The 27523-nt window shown below is 43.2% G+C and overlaps 1 protein-coding gene across 4 annotated transcripts in view; it reads right to left on the bottom strand.

Annotated features, from left to right (window-relative positions):
- The window catches only part of MCC (MCC regulator of WNT signaling pathway), a 526282-nt gene that overhangs the window by 103326 nt on the left and 395433 nt on the right, over positions 1–27523 (bottom strand). For all 4 annotated transcript variants that reach the window (XM_070796812.1, XM_070796814.1, XM_070796813.1 and 1 more), the window contains 2 exons: positions 22475–22588; positions 5240–5382 (listed from right to left, as the gene is read on the bottom strand). In XM_070796812.1, coding sequence (XP_070652913.1) covers positions 5240–5382; positions 22475–22588 — 257 coding nt within the window. The remainder of the gene's footprint in view (positions 1–5239; positions 5383–22474; positions 22589–27523) is intronic.

The raw sequence follows: 27523 nt of genomic DNA, 5'->3' as shown, positions 1-27523 counted from the left end.
CGTATTAATAAATGTACTCACCTTCTTATCGAAACGGGAGACCCAAAGTCCCATTTATATCCATGGCTGGGTGACCTTTCCTCTTCTAGTTTAATGGCAAATTCACCTAAATCATGTAGCCCAACTATTACATGCTACGTTTTACCAATAACAACTCACCATATATAATGGGAGAAAACAAGAAAGTAAAAAGGAAATTGCATATATGCATAAACAAGCAAGAAATTACGCAGACCCACTTAGGGGTCTGGCCCTAGGTGGACTGACCTGTACTGTAATCCTCTAATTTACTAACTTGTATCACTGGGCAACATCCAGGAGGTATGCTAGGGAATCCCGTGAGTTCCATACACAGTCCTCCCTGCCTCATGGTACAGTTACAATCCAGATTCCCCTGGAGAGTTGGGATCCCGCTAGTACAGTCACTCCCTTCACTGCCTGTTGTTTCAGTGACATGAGATGTCCCAAGGGCTAAGTGGCAGCAATGGAATCACTGCTGTTTGCCAGTCATCGTTCCCTTGGGAATGAAACTTCTAAAACTAGCAGAGCTCAAAGTTACCAAGAGGGAAAGCAATCATTTTTTAAGTGGGCTTTTAGGTGTAAGAATGAGAGGAGCCACTTGTATTTCCACTTCTTGGTTCCTGAAGCCAGAAAAGCAGGACCATGTCTTGTTGCTAGTTGGGAGCATTTACCACATGTACAGGGATTTTTAAAATGTTACCACCTGGATGGGATACAATGGTAGCCTAGGTCCACTATGAGATTTATTGATGATGCCACTTGTCACCTGATGTAGTATGGACTACTAGTATGAATTATGTGTTATTGTTCATATTGTTACTACCACCCCAATTCTATGTTGCAGTCCTAACCTTCAAAGTGATGGTATCTGGATGGGACCTTTGAGATATAATTAGATCTGATGGGATCCCTCACGATGGGATTTGTACCCTTATGAAATAACAGAGCTTGCCTTTTCCCTCTCTTCCTGCCATGTGAGGACATGGTGAGAAGGAAGCCTTCAGGAGGACAGGAAGACAACACTCACTGAAGAAATGAATTGTTGGCACTTTGACTTTGGACTTTCCAGATTCCAAAACTGTGGTAAATAAATTCCTATTGTCTAAGCCACCGGTCTACAGTATTTTGTTACAGCAGCCTCAGCTGACTAATGTATCTTCATCAATCTTCATTTAGACTGGAAGACTACAGGTATTTTTGGATCCCAGGGGCTAACATCTGCTCAGAGTGAATAATTAGCCCAGAATGTGGGTATCTCTTTTTCCTACTGTACAGTCTCCCCTGTAAAATGGGTAGAAAGAAGATGGACTGTACCCACTTGTGACAAGATTATAAACATCTTCATTAAAGAGTTCTGGATCTGTGAAGGAGGTCTGGTAAGGGAACTGGATAAGAGGTCATATAGTACAGTGCGAGGTCAAGTCCCTGTTCACCAGACCAGAGATTTTTCAATGACAAAGATCAAGTAAAACTTTAGTATCAGTTCAGTTCAGTTCAGTCACTCAGTCACGTCCGACTCTTTGTGACCCCATGAATCGCAGCACGCCAGGCCTCCCTGTCCATCACCAACTCCCAGAGTTCACTCAGACTCATGTCCATCGAGTCAGTGATGCCATCCAGCCATCTCATCCTCTGTCGTCCCCTTCTCCTCCTGCTCCCAATCCCTCCCAGCATCAGAGTCTTTTCCAATGAATCCATTTATATCAAAACTAAAGACTCCATGATCGATTCTACATTATCAAAAATCTCTACGGGTCGAATTATTTGATTACTACTGTAGCCCTGTTGACAAGCACAGTAGCCATGCCTGCACTGACTCCAGTAGTGAAGTGGCATCAAAAACCCCATTTTAATGATGTTATTCCTGATCGCCATGGCCTCTGGACTATGTTACACTAGGCATTTCAACATTATTTAATGTAATCCTCCAATGAATCTAGTTTTATTTAATAAAACTGCTGAAGCTAACATACTAAATCCAGAATCTCTAATAGGAACAGTGATATCAATAAATAATCATCAACCCAACACTATATTCTTATTTCCCTGGTCTAGGACACATAGGTCCTAATCCTACACACATTCTTCTCAAGTTTCTGTGACTATAAATGAATACAATCTTACTTGTATCTTCCAAGGTTGGATTTTCTGCTTATCCCCCTGGGGCATGATTGAATTTAGCTACTTTTGGGCCTAAAGATAAAGAAGAATGGAGTAGCAGTGAGGTACGACTATATCTGGTACCCTCTACCTGGGTTCAGCCTGCTACAGAGCCTCCAAGCAAAGAAGGACTAACTTGATCAGACAGGGAGGGAGACTGCTTCTGCAGGAGGGGAAGCTCAGTGGAGTTTGCAGGCTCTAGGTATCTTAATTTATTTGAATCTACCCAGTGTCTCCATTCAAATTCTCACCATTTCATCTTTTCCTGTCAGTGCTTAATCTTTAACCTAAGAGATCTGCTGTGGCTCTGAATTCAACTTACGTTGGAATTCAGCAAACTGCAGTGTCTGATTATTGACTACATTAGCCCTGTGGCTATAAGAGGTGGGAAAGTCTCCCAGGGCAGTCACAGAAGGTCTCTAGTTCTCTGATTGTGACTGGAGATAAATATTTTAAACTATGAAACTGTCACATCTTTTCTCTTATGCAATTCAGTATGGGTTCCATGTGGATACATCATAAACCATTCCCTAATTAATGATTTTTCAGCTCTTCCAATAAATTCCTAACTCAGGCCCAGACTAAAGCGACAAGAAAGTCTCAAAGGTACCAGGATTGTACCAGATTAGCATGACAATTCTCTCCACCCGGGATGCACCAAAAAGTCCAAGGCATTTGGCACCTCTGTACTGGGTCAACTATAGCATCTTTGGACCTGAGTGGCGGTGGCCAGGGAGGTGCCTTAGCCACTAGAGCTCGGAGGACAAGAAGAGCCTGGCCCACATGTCTGCTCATCTTCCAGCCATGCAGGGGGTCCTCTCCTCAAGGAGGAGCTGGCTCATTTACATAATGAAAACAGGCAGAATTTAATGTTACATCTGTACAGACGCAATCTTCCTTTAAATAAGAGGGTATGTTAATACAAAACAGTTTGGCCATTAAATTTAATCTAAACATCGTGAAATTGAGTTTTCCAGGTGACATGTGATGCATTTTTTTTTCACAACTCACTAAGCCCATTTGCTTTCACCTTCTCAAGACTTTAAAAGAGCAATATGTTTTTAATGGAAATTACGAATTTGCCAATGTACTCTGTCAGCCTCCTTTAAGTCTGCTATAATCATTTCTTTGGACTGAAATTCTTCTCTGCTCTTCTAACCTACAATCACTGAAGACCAGGATACAATTTAAAGGCCTTGAGGTTCTAAACTGGAATATGAGATGTACTGTGTGGCTCCAATTAACAGCAAATTTTTCCACAACTTTGCCCAGAAACAGAGGCCCCCAAGTACCCTCATCAAGTAGCTCCATCATTACTGTGACTCTCAGAGTTGGAACAAAACACATCTAAAATGTCTTCTGACCCAGGACTTCTAGAGGGATAGAAGCTGCCTTTAAAACGGTCTTAATTGTGGCCTGTAAAAACAGTCAGAGAACAAAGCACTCTTCTCCATAAAAGCAGATGCCAACCATTTGTTTCCCTCAGGGCTACTCTCTGAGCATGGGCAGGAAGATAAAAATTCTTATCCTTGGCTCAGTAAGTCACTTTAAGCAAACCCTCTTCTCAAAAACGGGCAGACACAGCTTTGTGCAGGAGACTTTGGGGCCAACTGACTGATGAGCAAGGAAGGCAGAAACCCCAACAATTACTTTTATGGAAAAAAAACTGAATAAAGGCAGAGATGCTGTGGGTTCTAACTCCACCTATCCCCTTTGCTAAGGGTAACTTAAAAGTAGTTGCTTAACATTTTTAAGCCCCAGGGTTTTCACCAATCAAGTGATGGATCAAATCTTGCCCCATCCCTTAGGAGTTTGTATGACACTATGCCAACACTGGCAAGTCAACTGAGCTCAAACAAATTTTAGATTATCTAGAAGCATATGCTATTTTCTTGGGCCTCAGAATCACTGCACTGTGGATGATGACTGCAGCCATGAATTAAAAGATTTGCTCCTTGGAAAAAGATTTGCTCCTAGGACAAACCTAGACAGTGTATCAAAAAGCAGAGATATCACTTTGCTGACAAAGGTCCATATTGTCAAAGTGATGGTTTTCCTAGTAGTCATGTACAGATGTGAGAGTTGGACCATAAAGAAGGCTGAGCACCGAAGAATTGATACTTTCAAACTATGGTGCTGGAGAAGACTCTTGAGAGTCCCTTGGACAGCAGGAGATCAAACCAGTCAATCCTAAAGGAAATTAATCCTGAATATTAATTAGCATCAACTGAAGCTGATGCTTAAGCTGAAGCTCCAATACTTCGGCCACCTGATGTGAAGAGTCAACTTACTGAAAAGGACTCTGCTAATGGGGAAGACTGAGGGCAGGAAGAGAAGGGGGCGACAGGACGAGATGGTTCGAAGGTATCACTGAATCACGGAGTTAGAACAAACTCCAGGGGATAGTGAAGGACAGGGAAGCCTGGCGTGCTGCAGTCCACGGGGTCACAAAGAGTTAGATACAACTTAGTGACTGAATAACAACAAAGAAGCATATGTAATAGTTAGTTAAATCAACATTCATAAATCTCTCCAATTCCCCAAGGGAGATAGAGGGGGTTGCATTCAGAACCTGTTAATAAAGCATCTCAATAAAGCATCTCACTCACCTTCTTACTAGTCAACTGAACATCACAACTCCTACTCTGTCTACCTTTCAGGGTCACCATGAGGGTCAAAGTCAAAACGGAATAATGGAGGGGAAAGCACACAGCTGACATAGTAGAGACAAAATATTTATCAACTGTAAGAATATTAGTTATAAATAAATGAGTTACTCTTGTAACTCATAGAAAGTGTGAAAACTGCTCAGTTGTGTCTGACTCTTTGTGACCTCATGGACTACACTAGTCCATGAAATTCTTTAGGCCAGAATACTGGAGTGGGTAGCCTTTCCCTTCTCCAGGGGAATCTTCCCAACCCAGGAATCGAACTCAGGTCTCCCTCATACCAGCTGAGCCACAAGGGAAGCCCATAATTCATAGGGATGACTTCAAGCGTAAAACCCAGATTACTGCCCAGAGGGGCAGAGAGACAGCCATGACTTGGAGCTGACTACCTGATGGTGGTGCCTTGCAAACGGTCTATCTTCTTATTGAGCTCAGCGATGATGCTGTGCAGTTCTGTGATGCGTTCCTCGTACCGAAGTGTCGTTCGCTCCTGGACGTCCTCATGCTCTCTCATGAGGTGGGACTGCTCACACTGGGATCAAGAGAACAAGACAGAAGTGCCAATGAATTGACATACCTAATAGCAAGAGAGGCTAAGTCTTACAGCCTCGGATCATCACAACCTCGACACAGAGTATGCCCCAAATAAACACATACCTGCTTGTTGGCCCAGAAGACACATCAACAGCTGAACTTCACAAAGTCCCTGATGGCCACTCAAGTCTCTACCTTTTTAGCTCTACATTTCCAGGTGGCTCTAGTGGTAAAGAACCCATTTGCCAATGCAGGAGATGAGATGTAGGTTCAATTCCTGTGTTGGGAAGATCCCTTGGAAGAGGAAATGGCAACCCACTCTGGCATTCTTGCTTGGAAAACCCCTAGGACAGAGGACCCTGGCGGGCTACAGTCCATGGGGGTCACAGGGAGTCAGACACGACTGAGTGACTGAGCACAGCACACAGCTCTCATTCGCTCTTTGGGTAAAGGTCCCTCTGCCATTGTCCATGATCTCTGCTGCACTATTCATGTCTTCTGCTTCTCCCCAGCCGCAAAGCAGGCAGAAGCTGCACTCAGTATGCCAGCAAATTTGGAAAACTCAGCAGTGGCCACAGGACTGGAAAAGGTCAGTTTTCATTCCAATCCCTAAGAAAGGCAATACCAAAGAATGCTCAAACTATCACACAATTGCACTCATCTCACATGCTAGCAAAGTAATGCTCAAAATTCTCTAAGCCAGGCTTCAACAATACATGAACCGTGAACTTCCAGATGTTCAAGCTGGATTTAGAAAAGGCAGAAGAACCAGAGATCAAATTGCCAACGTCCGTTTGATCATAGAAAAAGCAAGAGAATTCCAGAAAAAACATCTACTTCTGCTTTATTGACTACACCAAAGCCTTTGACTGTGTAGATCACAAGAAACTGTGGAAAATCCTTCAAGAAGTGGAATTCCCAGACCACCTTACCTGCCTCCTGAGAAATCTGTATGCAGGTCAAGAAGCAACAGTTAGAACTGGAGATCGAACAATAGACTGGTTCCAAATTGGGAAAGGAGTAAGTCAAGGCTGTATATTGTCACCCTGCTTATTTAACTTATATGCAGAGTACATCATGAGAAATGCGGGGCTGGATGAGGCACAAGCTGTAATCAAGATTGCCGGCAGAAATATCAATAACCTCAGATAAGCAGAAAACACCACCCTTAGGGTAGAAAGTGAAGAGGAACTAAAGAGCCTCTTGATGAAAGTGAAAGAGGAGAGTGAAAAAGCTGGCTTAAAACTGAATATTCAAAAACTGATGATCATGGCATCTGGTCCCATCACTTCATGGCAAATAGATGGGGAAACAATGGAAACAGTGACAGACCTTATTTTTGTGGGCTCCAAAATTACTGCAGATGGTTACTGCAGCCATGAAATTAAAAGATACTTGCTCTTTGAAAGAAAAGTTATGACCAACCTAGAGAGCATATTAAAAAGCAGAGACATTACTTTGCCAACAAAGGTCCATCTAGTCAAAGCTATGGTTTTTCTAGTAGTCATATATGGATGTGGGAGTTGGACTATAAAGAAAGCTGACTGCCAAAGAATTGATGCTTTTGAACTGTGGTGTTAGAGAAGACTCTTGAGAGTCCCTTGGACTGCAAGGAGATCAAACCAGTCCATCTTAAAGGAAGTCAGTCCTTAATATTCATTGGAAGGCCTGATGCTGAAGGTGAAAGTCCAATACTTTGGCCACCTGATGGGAAGAAGTGACTCACTGGAAAAGACCCTGATGCTGGGAAAGATTGAAGGTAGGAGGAGAAAGGGATGACAGAGGATGAGATTGTTAGATGGCATCACCAACTCGATGGACATGAGTTTGAGCCAGCTCTGAGTGTTGGTGATGGACAGGGAGGCCTGGTGTGCTGCAGTCCATGGGGTTGCAAAGAGTGAGATACGATGGAGCGACTGAACTGAACCTTCTCTTCGGAATCTGAATCTTGAGTGAATGGATTGAAGGTTGCATGTAGTCAAGTCACTTGACTGAGGGTCCTGGCGAGACTGTAGGTCAGTTCCTGCTACCTCTATTCCAGAGATTTCTTCCCATGTTCTGTACTGCTGCTCATTTTTTCTTTTACCAATTCATTCCTTTTGTAGTTTGGCAGGATACACTTCAGCCACTTTTCAACCAAATAATCCTAGATTCTATGACATCATTTCTTATCTGGCTGGTTATTTGCAGACAGTATCCTTTCTTACCAGACTATAAACTCCGGGAAGGCAGCGGCTGGGTGTTTTCATGACTTAGCCCTCATACCTGGCACACAGCCTGGCTCACTGTGGGTGACCTAGGAGGGCGATGGGATGAATAATCACTGTGTTTCAGGAAGCTGAGGATCTTCCCTTGCTCAGCAGTTGATGGATTAAGAAGCAGCAGATGCTATAAAAACGTTTTTGCATCTCAAGTTTAAATCTTAAGGAACCTGTTCATCTCTTTCACTTCTCTCCTTCCTCCTCAACCCCCCACCAGTCACTGTGCATTTAATCTCATTTACATGATAATAAAACACTAGTCAGTGACAGAACAAGGAGTCCCACTTCTGAACAAGGAGTCCCTGTCTACTGCGTTCAGCCGTGATTAATTTCCTGCTCAGCAGAGGAATTTTAATTTGATTTTTGGCAAGGTTTTCATAATGCCAAGAGCCACATGTACTTGCCAGTTTTGCACTTTCAGGGCTGGTGGCAGGAGGGCAAGGGTAAGACTTCTTACCTACTACCTCCAATGTCCTCTGCTCTCCATAAATCTGCCAGACTCCCAAAGGGTGTAACCAGAAGCTACTGGGCAGGGACACAAAGCCTTTAGAAACAGACAGAATGCTACAAAAGCCCGAGTCAATATTGAAACAGAAGTACTCAGGAAAGTACGATAAACACGTTGGCAGAAACCATGGCAGGGGCCGCACCTAGGAACCACAGCTTGATCACTGTGACCACACTATGCGGTAACTGCCTGGGTGCTACTCAGTGCTCCAGAAGTAAGACTGGAGGCAACAAGGTTGAGGGACCTGCACTGCAGACGTTAGGGAGAAGGTGACTTTCACAGAAACGGCGATGTGAACTCCTGTTCTTAATGACAACCCGAAACGTCCGATAACGTCTGCTCAAGGTCCAACACACAGGAAGTAAGTGGACCCAGAGGCCAGGAGGAAGGACGAGTGAAAATCCCATCTCTATGGATGTTTTTCTAAACACAACCGAGCCCTGAGAGTCGTAAGAATACTCCTTCCATCCGTCGTCCACGATCCATCACACTTTAAGAGGGACAATGGAGGTCCCAAAACATGACAGTGTCTCATAGACTGTAATTGTCAGTGAATGAAGAAGGTTCTCCTTTCTCTGGAACATACTAAAAGCTGAACACCGTGTCTCTCCATTCCTGAAGAATATCTATGAGATTGTGACTGGTCTTTATTCCCATCTTCAAACTGTGTGTGTGAGTGTGTGTGCATGCATGTACATGCCTGCATTGGCATGTGTGTAGTATGCATATATGTGTATGTATCTGATGCTCTCATGAAGGTCACCAGTTCCCCATCTTACAATAATTATGACATAATGACTGGTCTAATCTCTAACCCTTGTGGCTCAGATGGTAAAGCGTCTGTCTACAATGCGGGAGACCTGGGTTCAATCCCTGGGTTGGGAAGATTCCCTGGAGGAGGAAATGGCAACCCACTCCAGTACTCTTGCCTAGAAAATCCCATGGACAGAGGAGCCTGGTGCAGGCTACTGTCCATGGTGTCGCAAAGAGTCGGACACGACTGAGCAACTTCACTAATGACTGGTTTGACCTAGAACTCATTGATGCCATGACTCATACTTTGCCATCTTGCGGGTCCTTGCTCTGGGGTTTTCCACATTCAGTTCTCTAGGGCTGTAAACTACTGTGAAATGCTTCCCCTCACAAACTCCACGAGCTCTCAACTCTGTTAAATTCCTCACTTACTCCTCCTCTTTCAGTCTCTACACGTCAACAGGCCACCACCACTACCACCAAAATGGACAAGAAAGTGCAAAATCCACTTAAAACTGAAATGTGCAAGAAAAAGGCAGAGGATCAACTGATAACCACTAAGCCCACTGTGGTATCCCTATTGACGGTCAGGAGCGACCTGAGAGGTGAGCTCCCATGGGGCTGCCCAGTCTGTGGGGAGACCAGATGGCTGGTGCCCAGATAACAAGAGCAGCTGGTGTCATACCATCTCCTCCCCCACCACCCCGTGTCTAACTGCAAAGTCCGCCCCGAGGGTATGAGTACAAACAAGACACAGCAGGAAGCCCAATGATTCAGTCAGACCAGAATGCGTAGCTTAAAGGAGAGAAAAGATTCCTAATGTCTATTTGGAACTCAGAGGTTCCTTTGGGAGTAGAAACAAGAACATCTTTGAGGAAAAAATTTCTCAGCTGAAGGCAAAGATATCCGGGTTACACTCCTATATTTTTCCATGTTTTTTTCAAAATGGTGGAAAGCCTCTATAATTTAATACTTCCTCAAAAGTAATAGATATGTCTTGATTTTCTAAACTGTCTAAGACGCCATGCTGGGTGCCATAGGAGCGTCCCTGTGACGTCTTTCTTGAAGTAGAGTGTGGTCGCAGCTTCCGAGCAGATTTCTCTGCTGGTGAATAAGAAAGGGAAATAAGTGGAAAGGTTTGAGGAGGAAGCAATGGCAGGATGGTAGCCTACAGATTCTTTTCTCAGTGAAAAGGGAATCTGGGAATTCATCATCAAAGCTCCTAGCCTCCAGATGAATGAATGACTGAGAAGACAGAACTCATAGTTGACATTATAGAGCAACATCTCCTTGAGGCATCTGGTCAACCACGCTTCACTCATTTTGTGCACATTCCTTATGCCCCAGTCCAAGATATGTGGAAGCGCTGCTCTCCAAGCTTAGTGAAAAACAAACCCTCGAGCATTTCTAAGCTGCGTTGTGGGGAAATGTGGAGCAACTCCCACAAGGGCAACGGCACACGGCAAAACAAGCTATCACCTGCAGGAGCCAGAAGAACTCAACAAAACATCCTTGTTAAACAGCTCCCACTAAGCTACACAAGGCCAAGCCCAGGAATGGGGCACTTTCGTGCAGAAGTGGAAGATAGGTGGGTGGCACCAGGACAGACAAAGGCATTCCATGAGCAATCAGTGCCTTCCTGCCCTGGCGGCCTCCCACACAAGCAGGACTGGCCTGTTAAAGCAAAGCCCAGTTCAAATATCACACTCCATATTGTTACTGACCCATGCCTCTCACTACCCTGAGTTTTCAAGAGTATTTTTTAAACCCAGGAGTTGATTTCAGCTTTTCTGTTCCTCTGATTTCTTTTTTCTGTTTCTTAAGGACACAGGGTAGGTCAAACTGTATACTGCAACTCCATGTAAGAGTCAACTATGGGGAGGTAGCCCAGTAAAGCCTCATTTAAGAAGGTAATATAACCATGACAACCAAATAGAGAAAAAAGAATGACTCCTATCACTACTTAATGGTTATACACATTCTTAGATTTCAAGTTACAAATTTAAGTACACTATAGAAACTTCTAAAGAATGATAAAAAGGTACCCACTTTTTTATAGTCCATGAAAACAATCCTTTTTCAAATAATGTTCATTTCCCCCAGTATTTTCTCACGTACGTGGGGCACCACCAGGACCATGCCGGATGTGCATCACAGAAGCATCAGTACCCCTGTGGCAGCCGGCAAGGACATCCACCCAGACTCTGGTTCACCTCTATCCATGCATGTGATAGAATTATACTTCTTCTCCCCCTTGAAGCTGGATAAGGCCACGTGACTTGTTTTGTCCAATGAGATATGAGTAAATATATACCTTTTTTTTTTTTTTGCCTAGAAGCCTTTCGGTACTCCTGCAGGCTTTCCCATATTCCCTTCCCCTGGCCGTGGCTGCTGACAACGCTCCAGACAGTAGAGGCTATCAGCTCAGGAGGCTGGGTGAGGACCAAACTGCAGTTTCCTGCCAGCCCCAGCAAGCTCCCAAAAAGAAGCCAAAAAATAAACCTTGGCTATTTTAAGCCACTGACAATTTGGGGTTATGTGTTACCATTGCATATCCTGATGATACAATCATTTTATAGATGAAAATGGAATAAATGCACAGGGACTGAAACCCAGATAACAAACAAAATGCTCTGCAAAATCCCTTGGTTCCTGAGTATGCCATCAAGGAGATCTTGATGAGGCTGTTGCAGCCAGTCTTCTCCTCTCTACCCTCTCTCAGCTCCTCGACTTGTGGGCACATCTCCTCTTTACCATTCACTGAAATGATCTCAAGTGGCAGCAGAGACATCTCCCTTGGTCTCCCACCCTGAATCACCTCTGGTGGACTCCAGGAAACCTGACCATTATGCCTTACAACTCCAGAGGCGAGCTAGGAAACCCACACAGCTTTCTCCTCAATCCCTGGGGACCACCACAGTAGAAAAGTAGAGACAAGGGGATATAAAGCAGGGAATTCAAAATCCCTCCAGCTCCCACCAAGCCAGCAACAACTCTCTGAATAGAACGCAATGGCGGCTTCTTCTAGCAAAACTTGCAAATGAGGGATTCCTTTCTCCTACTTACTGTCCAGAAACATCTCACACAACTTCAGCTGACCAAAACAAAAAATGGTTTCACACAACACATGGCTTTTTATTCTTCTATTATTACAGACAGGGACATTTGGGGGTTTCCAACTATTTTTACTGCAGAGCAAGAAAGCCTAGGCTTGAAGCATCTTGTCTGCCATGCATTTCTGGAGGTCAGTATCATAAAGAACCTGGATTTTTCCTGCAACTACAGACTTTCAGTTTGAAAGGCAAAGAAAAACAAAACAAAACAAAACTGGAATTAGAGAGGATGGAATGTTGCTTTTCCTGAATTTCAACTGCTGCTTACTACATCCCCTGAGCTTTTTCTCTAGGCTTCCACTCTTCTATCATGATGATGAAGCAAATTTAAAACCTATATAAATACTTGCCTCTAGCCACATAAATTCATGAAACTGTCTATATGCAAAAATGCTTAATACAGGCAACCAATATTATCACAATCATCAAGAATAAAACCCTTTAGGCTTATTTTTGCAATTGGTACAACCCAGGGATAAAGCTGTGAGTCAGCTTTGAGATAGACTGGCCTGAGAACTTGAGCCCTTGTTGGGAAAATCCTGTGCAATGCAGTGATGCTAAGAAGCTTTATGGTTTTCTTAATGTTCTTTACTGGGTTTTATCTTACTCTGCAGAGGCCACTGATCTTTAATCATCATATTAGTCTCAGTCATCAATCCTAAGGGTATTATAAACTCCACTCTTGAAAAACGCAAAGCTATCATTCATTTGTTAACCCTCTCTACCATCCTGGGAAGGGGGTTCACATCACACTGGATTGATGGCAAGTAATACCACTCGGGATATGTCTATCCTCATTCAAAGTCCTTGCCCAGGTTCTCCTGAGGGGTGGGGTGGGGAGCCAGGCCAACTAAACAAAGACACTCAGGACCAGTGGCAACATCACTGATAGAACACAACAGCCAAGCAGAGGACCGAGGAGTACAGACCAGTAGGGAAGGGATGAGAGACAGAGATCCTGGCAAGAAGGCGTCCAACTGACCTCCATGAGGCTCTTCTACGGAGAAAAAGATGAAAGAAAACACTCTCTCCGTTACATTTAATGAAAACTATGTATGTTTTCTTCCTAAAACCAGGCAGGAGAAAATTCAGAACACTTGCTTTCTCAAGATAGCTCAGAAATAGAAGGTGGACTCTGTTACTACTGACCAATTTCAAAGGGGCTCAGAAGCTTGGTTTATTATCTCCTTCTGTAGTGCTTTTTTAAAAAGTTACTAATTTTTGGCATACTAAATGCATAGAAAATATGCTGAAAGCATCAAACCAGTACTATATACGATCTTTGGCAGTTTTCTACTGGGCTGTCCCCAAGATGCTGTTTAATGTTGGTATACATGTATGAATATCTCTAAGCACCTGTTGGATTCGGAGGGTAGATATATCTAAACTTAATTAATACGTGCCCTATTCCCTACTCTTCTTAAGATCCGCAGGGCAGTTGGGGCATCTTAAAAAACAATACAGGATTGATGTGGCTATGGTGTTGTGGTTTAGTTGCTAAGTCGTGTCCCACTCTTTGAGATCCCATGGACTGTAGCCTGCCAGGCTCCTCTGTCCATGGGGACTCTCCAGGCAAGAATACTGGAGTGGGTTGCCATTTCCTTCTCCGGGGGATATTCCCAGCCCAGGGATCGAATGTGGGTCTCCTGCCTGGCAAGCGATTCTTTACCACTGAGCCACCCAGGAAGCTGTGTAGTCCAGTTATGGATTCCCACAAAACCTAGAGCAAATCCTGACTTTTGGTACTTTCTAGCTTCATAATCTCAGGCAAGATACTCAAATTCCTTAAACCTCAATTTCTTCATCTGTAGATGGGAGTGTTAAGGTATCTATATCTGAGATCATTATGAGAACTTAATGAGATAAAGCATGTGGAATGCCTGCTATATCACCTGGCACGGAGCAGAGCTAAAGTGGGGTGATGATCACCATTGGTATAGGCTAATTAATAGTGAGCAGTGTTGTTAATCAGATTCCTCAAGAGGCTGTGATGGACAGACTAAGGTGCCCATATGATCCCTGCATTTCCTTTGTGTGATACCATCTCACTGAGTCTGGGTGGGATGTGTGCCTGAGGCAAAAGTGATGGGATGTCTCTTCCACGATTGCATTACTTTGTATAAGACTGTCTTGCCAGAAGATTTAGTCTAGGCTCCTTCTCTCCATTGCTGGCATTGAGGGAGCAAGCTGCCATGAATCCTACACCCGCAAAGAAATTCTGCCAGTGACATGAGTGAGCTCGGAGGTGAACTCTGCCCCACTTGAGCATTCATAGAGTTCAGAGCATTCAGTTCTGACAACACCTTGACTGCAAAACTTGCACAAGACCCACTTAAGCCATGCCTGGGATCCTGATGCACAGGAGAGAATAAATGTGTGTTATTTTAAGCCAGTAAATTTAGGGCAATTTGTTAGACAGCAATATAAAACTAATACAGACACACTTTGCCTTCTCTATCATACTGGTATTGGGCTCTTTTTATCAGCTCTTCCCTTTCCATCAATATTCTTAAAACTTCACTGAATTATGACCATAATGAACCTTCTTTTATTTAACTAGTTCTAGTATCAACATTAGTAATTACTCAACAGATGATGCTTTGATTATGTCTGGTGAACACAAGCACCATTTATATTTTACATTTTAAGCATAGCTCTATAATATTTAGAGCTGGTAAAACTTAATGAAAGCCACAGAATAGACATTTATATACAGACTTACTCTTCCACCATCTGGTAAAAAGCCTCAAACGCGAGTCACCTGCCAAGGTGTGTAACACAGACAGCACAGCACAAACATTTCCTTGTTCTTCATTTTTCTTGCATAAATCTCATCTTTAAAAAAGGTATGAGCCTGGCAAGTTTGATCTTTTTCTCCCCATGTTCTTTCCTGGGTCCTAATATGTGAACTGGGAAGACATTTCCAGTGAAGGGAATAGAAAGTAACTTTTCAATATATTTACTGCAAGAATGCAAGTGCGAGTCAACTAATGGTGCTTTGATGTAACTATCAGGGATAAAACCAGCCATCAAAACTATTACATAGGATTGCCTTGATCATAAGTAAGCCAAAAGGTAGCTGAATCAATCTCTGACACAGCAGACAAAAAGTGTCCCAGGCTTCTCTTATCATCCTCTGCACAAGCTGCTCTGTCGTTGAGACTTAAATTTTAATCAAAACCTTCCTGGTCATCTTTTAAAATTCAAGACTTGGGTAAAGTCCAGCTTTCAGTTAAAAGCACTCACCATTTCTTTTTTCCAAAAAAAAAAAGTTCTTACCGATAAAGACTATTAATAATGGCTGGTGTTACATCATCCTACTTTTTCTTTAATGCAAAAAACAAACAAACAAACAAACAAAACACCACTTGCTCAAAAGAAGAAACCTTAAGAAACAATAACAGGAATAGGATTTTAAAAAGTTTTAATTCACCAGAATTCACTATTAAAAATTATAATACCGTCTTTCTGTTTTTTTCTATCACATATTTCTTACTTTTATAATCAGAAGGAAAATATTTAAAGTAAAGTTTTTGCCAAAGTAAAAATTTCTGTCCCTGTGCCATCTTCTCTGAGAAAAGAACACTGCTGGCCTTGTTTCGGCTCTGGGCGGGGCTGCTCCTCTGACCTTGGGTGAGCAAGTTAACCTCTCTGGGTTGCCTGTCAAACGTGGAAGCAGACTATCTCAAGTACAAAGGGTCTTTCCTCCTTACTTGAATAATCTAAGATTATGAGACATAAGTTTTCAAAACTTGCCATAGGTCATTCTAGACTGATGACTGCCTGATTTTTAATCTCTCTGAATTCCCACACAAAAATAGAGAACCTGTACATCAAAGATAAATGCTTGGAGATACGGTATCCTCTGAACAATGAAACAGAAGCAGGTAGGGACAAGCCAATAGCATCAACAAGAACTGAATGGTGTCTGTGTGGGCAGAAGTTGAGAGAAGAAACAACACTGCTGGACTTGAGAACTGGAAACCCCCCAAATAACCAGGAAATATGAGGGTGAAAGAGGACAGTGGAAAAGGTGGCTTGAAACTCAGCATTAGAAAAACTAAGATCACGGAATGCAGTCCCATCACTTTATGGCAAACAGATGGGGAAAAAGTGGAAGCAGTGGCAAATTTTATTTTCTTGGTCTCCAAAATCACTGTGGGCAGTGACTGCAGCCATGAAATTTAAAGACGCTTGTTCCTTAGAAGAAAAGCTATGACAAACCTAGACAGCATATTAAAAAGCAGAGACATCACTTTGCTGACAAATGTCCATATAGTCAAAGCTATAGCTTTTCCAGTAGCCATGTATTGATGTGAGAGTTGGACCATAAAAAAAGCTGAGCACCAAAGAATTGGCGCTTTTGAATTGTGGTGCTGGAGAAGACACTTGAGAGTCCCTTGGACTTCAAGGGGATCAAATTAGTCAATCCTAAAGTAAGTCAACCTTGAATACTCAATAAAGACTGATGCTGAAGCACTTTGGCCATCTGATGCAAAGAGCCAACTCATTGGAAAAGACCCTTATGCTGGGAAAGACAGAAGGCAAAAGGAGAAGGAGGTGACAGAATGAGATGCTTGGATGGCATCACTGACTCAATGGACATGAATTTGAGCAAGCTCCAGGAGATAGTGGAGGACAGGGACACATGGTGTGCTGCAGTCCATTGCAAAGAGTTAGTCAGCAATGGCACCCCACTCCAGTACTCTTGCCTGGAGAACCCCATGGACGGAGGAGCCTGGTGGGCTGCAGTCCATGGGGTCTCTAAGAGTCGGAGATGACTGAGCGACTTCACTTTCTCTTTTCACTTTCATGCATTGGAGAAGGAAATGGCAACCCACTCCAGTGTTCTTGCCTAGAGAATCCCAGGGACGGGGGAGCCTGGTGGGCTGCCGTCTATGGGGTCGCACAGAGTCGGACACGACTGAAGCGACTTAGCAGCAGCAGCAGCAGCAGACATGACTTAGTACCTCAACAACAACAGATACACCAGAAAGTGAGGGGGGCCAAATGGCAGGGGTTTTGCCTGAGCCAAGTGGGAACGTGCAAGGGGCCCACAGTAAGATCTGAAGGGCCGAAAGCACTACACCCTATGAACTTTCAGACTGGCCCCAGGACTCCCTACCAGGAGGAGAAACTGCTGGGAGTAGGAACAAAATTGAACAGGATGGCATGACAGAGAAAAAGGAAAGGCCAGAACTAGAAAGAAGCAGGAGATGGGATAGAGCTAGGCAGTGCCAGAAAGCAGAATGACCTGTGAAGATGAGGAAACAACAGAAGACTAAGCCCTACAAACTTAAAAAGGCCATTTTCATGTCTGTCTTTTAAAAGTTAATAATATATGGGAAAACCAATACAATATTGTAAAGTTAAAAAAAAAGTTAATAAAAAGCGATTTTTCACATAAAAATGAAAAACAGAACAGTACTGAGAGCAAATTCCACATCAAGTTATTAGAAAGAAGAAGAAAGAAAAAAAAAAGAGCAGAATAACTTCTCTATAAACCGTGAAAGCATGTCACAAAATAGAGAACCTCTCCCGTTACAAAAAGTTTCAAACAATAGACTACTATCTCAAAATTCGCCAAAAGACTTCAAAAAGATGAAACGACATAAAACACGGAATAACGTAATTCAAAATTAGAAAAACTCAGAAAGAAAGTAATAAAGTAGACACAAGAAATAAAATAAAAATGCAGAAAAAAACACTAAGCCTAAAGGCAGACAGGAGGGAATAAATACAACATATAAGGCGACAGGGATGAAGACCATCCCCATGGAAAAGAAATGCAAAAAAGCAAAATGGCTGTCTGGGAAGGCCTTACAAATAGCTGGGAAAAGAAGAGAAGCAAAAAGCAAAGGAGAAAAGGAAAGATATAAGCATCTGAATGCAGAGTTCCAAAGAATAGCAAGAAGAGATAAGAAAGCCTACCTCAGCGACCAATGCAAAGAAATAGAGGAAAACAACAGAATGGGAAGGACTAGAGATCTCTTCAAGAAAATTAGAGATACCAAGGGAACATTTCATGCAAAGATGGGCTCGATAAAGGACAGAAATGGTATGGACCTAACAGAAGCAGAAGATATCAAGAAGAGGTGGCAAGAATACACAGAACAACTGTACAAAAAAGATCTTCATGACCAAGATAATTACGATGGTGTGATCACTGACCTAGAGCTAGACATCCTGGAATGTGAAGTCAAGGGGGCCTTAGAAAGCATCACTATGAACAAAGCTAGTGGAGGTGATGGAATTCCAGTTGAGCTATTTCAAATCCTGAAAGACGATGCTGTGAAAGTGCTGCACTCAATATGCCAGCAAATTTGGATAACTCAGCAGTGGGCACAGGACTGGAAAAGGTCAGTTTTCATTCCAATCCCAAAGAAAGGCAATGCCAAAGAATGCTCAAACTACCACACAATTGCACTCATCTCAAACGCTAGTAAAGTAATGCTCAAAATTCTCCAAGCCAGGCTTTAGCAGTACATGAACTGTGAAGTTCCAGATGTTCAAGCTGGTTTTAGAAAAGGCAGAGGAACCAGAGATCAAATTGCCAACATCTGCTGGATCATTGAAAAAGCAAGCGAGTTCCAGAAAAACATCTATTTCTGCTTTATTGACTATGCCAAAGCCTTTGACTGTGTGCATCACAATAAACTGTGCAAAGTTCTGAAAGAGATGGGAATATCAGACCACCTGACCTGCCTCTTGAGAAACCTATATGCAGGTCAGGAAGCAACAGTTAGAACTGGACATGGAACAACAGACTGGTTCCAAATAGGAAAAGGAATACGTCAAGGCTCTATCTTGTCACCCTGCTTACTTAACTTCTGTGCAGAGTACATCATGAGAAACTCTGAGCTAGAAGAAGCACAAGCTGGAATCAAGATTGCTGGGAGAAGTATCAATAACCTCAGATATGCAGATGACACCACCCTTATGGCAGAAAGTGAAGAGGAACTCAAAAGCCTCTTGATGAAAGTCAAAGTGGAGAGTGAAAAAGTTGGCTTAAAGCTCAATGTTCAGAAAACGAAGATAGTGGCATCTGGTCCCATCACTTCATGGGAAATAGATGGGGAAACAGTGAAAACAGTGTCAGACTTTATTTTTTGGGGCTCCAAAAACACTGCAGATGGTGACTGCAGCCATGAAATTAAAAGACACTCACTCCTTGGAAGGAAAGTCATGACCAACCTAGATAGCATATTCAAAAGCAGAGAAGTTACTTTGCAAACAAAGGTCTGTCTAGTCAAGGCTATGGTTTTTCCAGTGGTCATGTATGGATGTGAGAGTTGGACTGTGAAGAAAGCTGAGCGCTGAAGAATTGATGCTTTTGAACTGTGGTGTTGGAGAAGACTCTTGAGCATCCCTTGGACTGCAAGGAGATCCAACCAGTCCATTCTGAAGGAGATCAGCCCTGGGATTTCTTTGGAAGGAATGATGCTAAAGCTGAAACTCCAGTACTTTGGCCACCTCATGTGAAGAGTTGACTCATTGGAAAAGACTGTGATGCTGGGAGGGATTGCGGGCAGGAGGAGAAGGGGACGACAGAGGATGAGATGGCTGGATGGCATCACTGACTCGATGGATGTGAGTCTGAGTGAACTCCGGGAGTTGGTGATGGACAAGGAGGCCTGGCGTGCTGTGATTCATGGGGTCGCAAAGAGTCAGACACGACTGAGTGACTGAACTGACAAGGCCTAAGGAAACAGAAGATGGAGATAGAGATACAGAGAATCTGAGACAGTGCCAGATGTTGAAGACTGGCAAAGAAGATCTAAGATTATAAATAGTAGACATCCTTGAAAAAAAAAAAAAAAGGCAAGGGAACAAAATATTCAATGTTATAATTTTTTAAAAAGTATCTGAAATTAAGAAAAGACTACAAAATATAAGCCAAAGAAAACACAGTAAATGTGAGAATACCAAACCAGAATGACTAAAAATAAGAGTTACTCTAGTAAAATTACTAGAAGGGAGGGAGGGAGGAAGGAAGGAAGAGAGGGAAGAAGGAAAACGAAAAGAAAAAGAAAGAAAGAGAAAGAAATGCTATGAATGTCTACAGTAAGTAAGTGTCTTGTGAGGGAAACAGAGGTGAATTACTGGGAAACTTTGAGAGCAATGCTCTGTGTCAAAATAGAGCAAAGAAATACACTCAGGTAAAGAAAAGATGAGTCAAGGGTTTTATATTCAGGAGGAATGCCTTTCAATTATAAAGGGCACAGATAAATCATTATTCAAAAGCAAGAAGCTGGTGAAGATGATTCCTGTGAGTCCTCCCTGAGGAACTCTACTAGAAAGCAAGCTTCAGGCATTAAACAAACAGAAGGATGTTGACGTTAAGACCATCATAAACATTAAACATATAGTTTACTTGTAGAAGACTAAATGAGGACTAAGAGGAGAAAACGTCAAAGATGTAACCAGCATATGGTCAGAAGGTGTGGATATAGTACAATTGCAAAAAACTGTGGGAATGATGAAAGCATAATGCAAAAAACTTTTCAGTAACTGTATTTGTTATGGTAATACAATTATTATTATTTTGAGACGATTATATATAATACAGAATAAAGTAAACCAGTAATTATGGAATATTCTTATCCAATCATCCTCTGTAAACTTAAAAACTAAGATTATTTTTTGTTTATGTATTTTTCGGCTGCACCACACAGCACACGGGATCTTAGATCCCCAACCACATGCCCCCTACAGTGGGAGCACAGAGTCTTAACCACTGGACCACCAGGGAAGTCTCTCGAACTAACATTTTGATTGTGAAAGAAAGGAGATACAAATAAAGTACGGAATCCAAGTAGAAGAACCCTGTAGTTTGAATTTAAATTGGAGATTAATATGAGCACCTAAGGTATTTTATCTTAAAATTTATAAATACTTACATAGATAAATAGATTTATAGATAGATAAATAAATAAATAACTCCCTGGCTATGTTTAAAAAGAAGCCTAAAAACAATGACCAGCCTGGAAGCAGTAAGCACCCTTAGCACCCAGACTGCAGTCTTGAAATACCATTTTCCACAAAGAAAAACCACCTTAATTCCAGGTTTGGGGGGAAAAATGTACTAGATAATCCTAAAATCATTACTAGGCTAGAGTCAAAAGATTCAGGAGCCACGTGAAGAGGTTCTTACTGTCCAAGGAGTAAACTTTGAGTTTCTACAAGGAAAATAATTACAAAAGACTGACCCAAATATGCTTAAACCCCTAAGTTCATATTTTTTTTTTAAATAATTGGGCAGTTTCAGAAGATCATAGGTCATCAATTCATTATCTTGAAAAATGTTAAATAAAAAGAATGAAGCATTGAATCTTCTTTTCCTTTATGAACTACACCATTGTTTGAATAAATCATGCTGGTAAGTCACTTCAGTCGTGTCTGACTCTGTGCAACCCCATAGATGGTAGCCCACCAGGCTCCCCTGTCCCTGGGATTCCCCAGGCAAGAACACTGGAGTGGGTTGCCATTTCGTTCTCCAATGCATGAAAGTGAAAAGTGAAAGTGAAGTCGCTCAGTCATGTCCGACTCTTAGCGACCCCATGGACTGCAGCCTACCAGGCTCCTCCATCCACGGGATTTTCCAGGCAAGAGTACTGGAGTGGGGTGCCATTGCCTTCTCCATGAATAAATCATAGATGATGGGAAATGTCTCTATAAAAATATTCCAATTAATAACTGATAAAGAAATGGCAGAAATAAAATACTATGATTTTGTGAAGTCCTGATGCACCGGTGAACTTTGGCACTGAGTGTCAACATAGCTGCTAATATCTCTAAAGGCAAAACAACCAGATATTGGGTTGGCCAGAAAGTTTGTTTGGGGTTTTCCCTAAGGTGGAAAAACCTGAACAGACTTTTTGGCCAACCTACTACGATGTGCTTCCCAGAGGAAAAAAAATGCCTTTTACAGTCTCGCCAAAGGGACTGACCATGAATCTGACTGAATTTCTGGGATGCAGGGCCATTTTGCAGGAAATAGAGGAGAGAGGAACACAGCGAACTGCACCATGGGTGAGCAATCTGGACTGTGGGAAAGTCCATAGGTCAGACGCTTTTAACAGATTAAGTGTAAAGCCAATAACGAATGGAGGGAAAACCTGTGGACTGAGAGATTCAAAGTAAACATGCAGTTTTCAAATGGGCCAGACAAAACTGGACCATCTAGGGACATACAAACTCCTGCGACAGACTGTAAAGAAGCAGGAAACACGACTGTAAACACCATGGTAGTGGTCACCTTGGGAGCAGGGGAAGCAGGGTGGGATGAGGCAGGAGGACGGACTCCTGGGATGACCAGCAGGTTTTAATTCTTTATCTGGACAGTGGTTATGAGGATGTTCAATCATTAAGCAATATTTGTATTGTGGGGATTTCTAGATCTGTTTTATCTTAAACAATTAAAAAAAAAAAAGTGACCCTTTCCAGATCCCTCACCTGTGCCTTGGCCAACTTCTTTTCCAGAAGGTCCCGTTCCCGCTCCGTTTGCTGCAGACGTTTATTAAGCTCCACTATATCTCCCTTGAGTGACGCCAGGGCTGCCAAGTGGAGCTGCAGTGACAAGAGGAAAGGAGTACAAGGTTAGACCCTTTGGCAGAAACTCACTTCCGTCCCTTCATTCTCTGTGATTAGTGTGATCACAAAGAAAAGGTGTCATCTGCAGCCAGACACCTTGGGTGATTTTAATCTCAGGGGACAATGGACAGAAATCAGGAGTCTTACCGCCAAGCTGGGTTATCTGTCACCCTGAATGTACCAGGGAGAACCCTATTAAGTGTGGGCGGTAGGACCTAACTGGGGGTGGTCTAATTAAACAGGGAGCAAAGCTGCTCGTCCTATGGGCTTTCCCTGAATTACTCAGCAAGGACGAGATTAAGCACTGGTGTGGACTGCCTGATTCTCAAGAAGCAAGGCAAAGGCAGGATCAAATTAACTTTTACCTTTGGGAATGTATGCAAGTTGAATGGAGCAATTCAATTTTTTCAAATTCAATCACTGATATTGCCATGTATCCAGACAGCCCAAGGGGCTGAGTAGTAAGAAAAAAATGCGAGAGCTCATTGTTTCCAGTGCTCTCCTCCTCCTCCTCAGGTTGACCCATTAACTTTCTGGCTAGCTCCTCCTTCCTCATTGACCCCCACCCCCAGACAGTCTAGAAGACTAGATGATGCTTCTGGCCTCTCAGAGCACAACCAGAGCTCTGATAAATCATGTTACAGAGAGAAGCTGAGAATCCCTTGCTGTACCTTTTTTTCCCAGCCAACCCTCTCAGAATAAGCAGAGTGAGAAAGAACGTTCTTCAGCAGATGAGCGAGTGCACCATGCGCTTCCAGGATTTCAACCTGCTCAGCTTTCAGGTTCTGCTCATTGAGCTTGGGATGCACACATGCTCGCCACCCACGTGCCCGCTGTGCTGTGCAGGCAGACGGCTGGGCTCGTTTTTAACACCTGTTCAACCACGCTCCCGAGCAACACCTGCCCACCTTCCCTGCCCCGAGTCACTACTTCTCTGTCTTCACTGTTGATCCAGGGTGGAGCTCAATCGATGTGACACTTGGGTAAGTGAGGACAATCAGAGCAAACACTCCCTCTTTATAGGAATTTTGTAGCTTCTGCCAGGAGGCTCCAGAGTACGGAGTGAGTAGATAAATGTGACCTTACAAGATGGACACTGCCGCGGTATACAACTCCACTTCAAAGATCTTAATTTCAGGTTTAGAAACAGGCTTTTTTTCTGCAGCCTGTCTCTCTACACTATCTGGTGGCTTGGGAGGCTTGGGGGAGAGTGCATAGCTGAGAAGGAGATGTAGGGCAGAGCTAGGGTTTCATAGCAGTTGTTTGTGAGACGACCACAACAGTGAGTGCACCTTCACTTATTGCGTGGGGGCTGCAAACCAACAGATCAATAACAGAGTTGAAATCAAGAATCCTTGAAATTTAAAAAAGGAAATGTCAGGCCATCTGGCAGTTATTTGTCTTCTCATGCAGGGCTAAGGCTGCTCAGAAAAGGTCACTTTATGTTTCAGATACAGGGTCTGTGTGATGAATTCTCAGCAGAGGTACCACAGTGTTCCCATTGTACAATTTTTGGGAGGCAGCTTGGCTCCCAGTGTGGGGAGAGGGACGCAAATTCAATCCCTTACATAGCTGGGTTCCCCCTTCTGCCTTTGAACTGTCAATCTGAGAATGTTCCTTCTGCGACAGACACTGTGGTCTGTTACGCAATTATGTCCTGTCTTGGGAGAAGACTCACCTCCTCACCTTTGACAAGAAGGATGAAATACATGAAGAGCTCATGTGTTCTTTAAGAAATAAGGGAGTGGAAACAAGAATCCCAACTATGTGAGCCTAGATAGACCTCCTCTCTTATCTATCTCCCCTCTTACTTCTGGGCCAAAGGGCTGCACACAGGAATTGTGCGGGAGATTCGGGGGAGGGGGAAAGCTGACAGAGGAGACTATATAGGCCACAGAGACCTTATGAACTGGGCCCAGGTAGGGAGACCAACAGAGATGTTATCTCTACCACAGTACAGGGGCAGAGGAGGTTCAGTGGGATGTGGCTGAGGAGGAGAGTCATGGACTTAGAGACAATAACACCAGCTCTCCAAATGGCCAGAGGATCCATCAGATGTGCTTGTGGGGAGAGTCTCTTTGCTTCCTTGGTTGGAAAATGCTATCCATGAAATGAGACTAGATCAGTGGTTCTTAACTTGAAGATTCCTTAAGAATCTCATGAATGGGATAGGCCTTTCTTCTAGAGAGGAGAATAAACTTGGTGTTTATGCAGTGTTCCCCTCATCAACATGATGAGGCACTCTGAAGTCTATCGATGAACTCCAAACTAAGAACCATCTGGACTAGAAGCTAGATCTGTGATCCCACCTGTGGTGCAGACAGTGTCATGTGTCATGGCCACAGACGCCTGGGTGGGGCAGGTCCTTGGCACAAGACGTCTCCCACATCTGTAGGTGAGGATCTGAAACCCAGAGACTGATTGCTGACCTCAAGTCTCATGGAGAGCTTAGCACGAGAACTGAGGCCACGGGGACCTTTCCTCACTTGGCAGTGTTGTACGTGACAGTATGTTCAGTTTAATTTGAATTAATACTTTATTTAAAATATTTCTTCTCAGTGTTACATGGCAGCCTGAATGGGAGGGGAGTTTGCAGGGGAATAGACAGCTGTCTACGTATGGCACTGCCGCTGCTGCTGCTAAGTCGCTTCAGTCGTGTCCGACTCTGTGCGACCCCATGGACGGCTGCTCACCAGGTTCCTCTGTCCACAGGATTCTCCAGCCAAGAACACTGGAGTGGGTTGCCATTTCCTTCTATGAAACTATCACACTATTGTTAATTGGCTATGCCCCAATACAAAATAAAAAAAAAACTTTTAAAAAGAAATATTTTGAGGAAAAAAACAGATGAATATATAACAGAAAAATAAACTAGAAAGATGGCATTCTAACTTTTTGGTGGAGGCCTCTTGGTGGTTTCTAACCTTTTTGGGATAGTTTCTAATACATTTTTGTTTTTCTTTTTTAGGAGATAGAGGCTTCTGTGTTAAAGAAACAAGAGTTATGATAGTGTCTTCTGCAGGTGAAGGTTGTAGCATAAAAACCATAGACATTTTCTATTTTCCTTCCCTGCTGCATTTTCGCTCCCTGTCCACCAGCAATTCTGATAGAAGGCAAAACTTAAACCAGGTAGAATGGACACACTTTGCTTACTGTCACTGACATGCGTTTAGCAGAAGCTAACTACAAAGGCTGGGAGGTGCAGTGGGGAAAAGTTTGCCTACAAGTTGCAAGATGAGTTGCTAAGGATCAGGCTGACCGACCCCTCTCTCACCCCCATGACTGAGTATGGGCCAAGTTCTGTTCCTAGCGTCAGAGAGCAAGAAAATATATGATGTTTGGAGTCTGTACTAGGCTCTTCCCCAACACACCTTTCTCTTAATGTTCAGGAACAAGATCCCGCTTTTTGATTGGTCACACTCCTGACCAGTTAAAATATCCCAGTTCTCAGGCTCCTTTGCAGTTGGAGCTAGGTGTAGCCATGGGACAAAGTGCTAGCTAAGGAGACAGAAGCCGAGGTATACGGGATTTCTCAGAAAATCTTTTTGAGGAAGGTCATGTTTTTCTCTTCCTTCAGCTTTGCTGCTTGGTATATTAACATGATGGATGGAGCTCCGGCAGCCATCTTGCTTCAGAAAGAGGAGGTCCATACTCTAGGCAGTGGAAGGTGCCGAAACAACTGTGTAGACCCTACCAGCTCTGAATTGGCTAACTCCAGACTTCATAACACAATAGCAAGAACAGAACTTCTGCTGTATAGACCACTATTATGTGGAGATATCCTTGCAAATGAAGTGGATTAATTTACAAAGAACCAGATAAACTTGGATTCACATCTCATTTGTTACTTGTTGAATTGTCTTTGAATAGCTGATTTCATCAGTTTGTGATGGGGCTGTCAAACAGGCAAAGAAGATGCCATCCATAAAATGACCAGCACAGCATGTGAAGCCAAGTGACCAGCAGTGTCTGGAACCAAGTAAGCACTCAACGAACATGCACTTCCTCTTTCCCTGCCACCTTCTAAGTCACCAAGTTTCAAGTCAACTATCTTCTCAGACTAAGCTTCACTCTAGGTAGTGAGAGGTACATTCAGACGAGGAAGTAACACAGTCCTGTCTTGGAGGCTCACTTCCCGTGGTTAACAGCACAGGAACGAGAGGCCGCAGCTGGTTTGTGGATTCTGCTGAAATCCCAAGGCTTTAAGAGCTGACTCTCAAGCGTCTTAATTCTCTGTGAAATTTTAACCCAAGGCCTTTCAGCAGTATTGCAATGGGATCATGACACTTCCTTATACAATTTTGGGTCTAGCACGTGAAGGATATAAATCCACACATACTTCATATTTCTGGAGATAAAAGATTCTGATTCCCTAAGCTGTTTTGAGCCCAGCTTCACATTCATTTTACAGAGTGTATCCAAATGAAAGTAAACCACCTGGAAATCTGGCTTCAAGACAACTGTCAAAATGGTTGTTATTTTTGGATGAAATATTACTTGACTAATACTTCACAGTTCAGCTGGCGGTAAAGACAAGCTTGTGTAGCCTCTGACAGATAAGGTGTCCAGCTGCCGGGGGCTGAGCGGGGAGCGTGCAGCGCCTTGGTGACAGCCTCTCCTAGCGCTGTTCCTGGGCTCTGTGGATAGATGTGCTTCCTGTTAGCCATTAGCCAAGAGACAAAGGGCTTCCCATTTCCTAAGACGCCCTTTTAAGCCAGCAACACAATGACTCTAATGAGCCCCCAGGAGCCTCGCTGTGTATTTATGGTTATACGGTGCTTCTTCATCTTGCTACTACTGACAATAAAAACAATGGAACACATGCTGGCTCTTTGCTGACCACTTGGCACCCTCCTATGCATTACCCCACTGGGTCTCCATCACATCCCACCTCTGGCCTACAAGAAGGCT

Source organism: Bos indicus, chromosome 10 (genome assembly GCF_029378745.1).
Source record: "Bos indicus isolate NIAB-ARS_2022 breed Sahiwal x Tharparkar chromosome 10, NIAB-ARS_B.indTharparkar_mat_pri_1.0, whole genome shotgun sequence".
NCBI classification, from domain to species: domain Eukaryota; kingdom Metazoa; phylum Chordata; class Mammalia; order Artiodactyla; family Bovidae; genus Bos; species Bos indicus.
The sequence above is the reverse complement of the archived record's forward strand: the minus strand, read 5'-3'. Positions and strand labels throughout refer to the sequence as shown.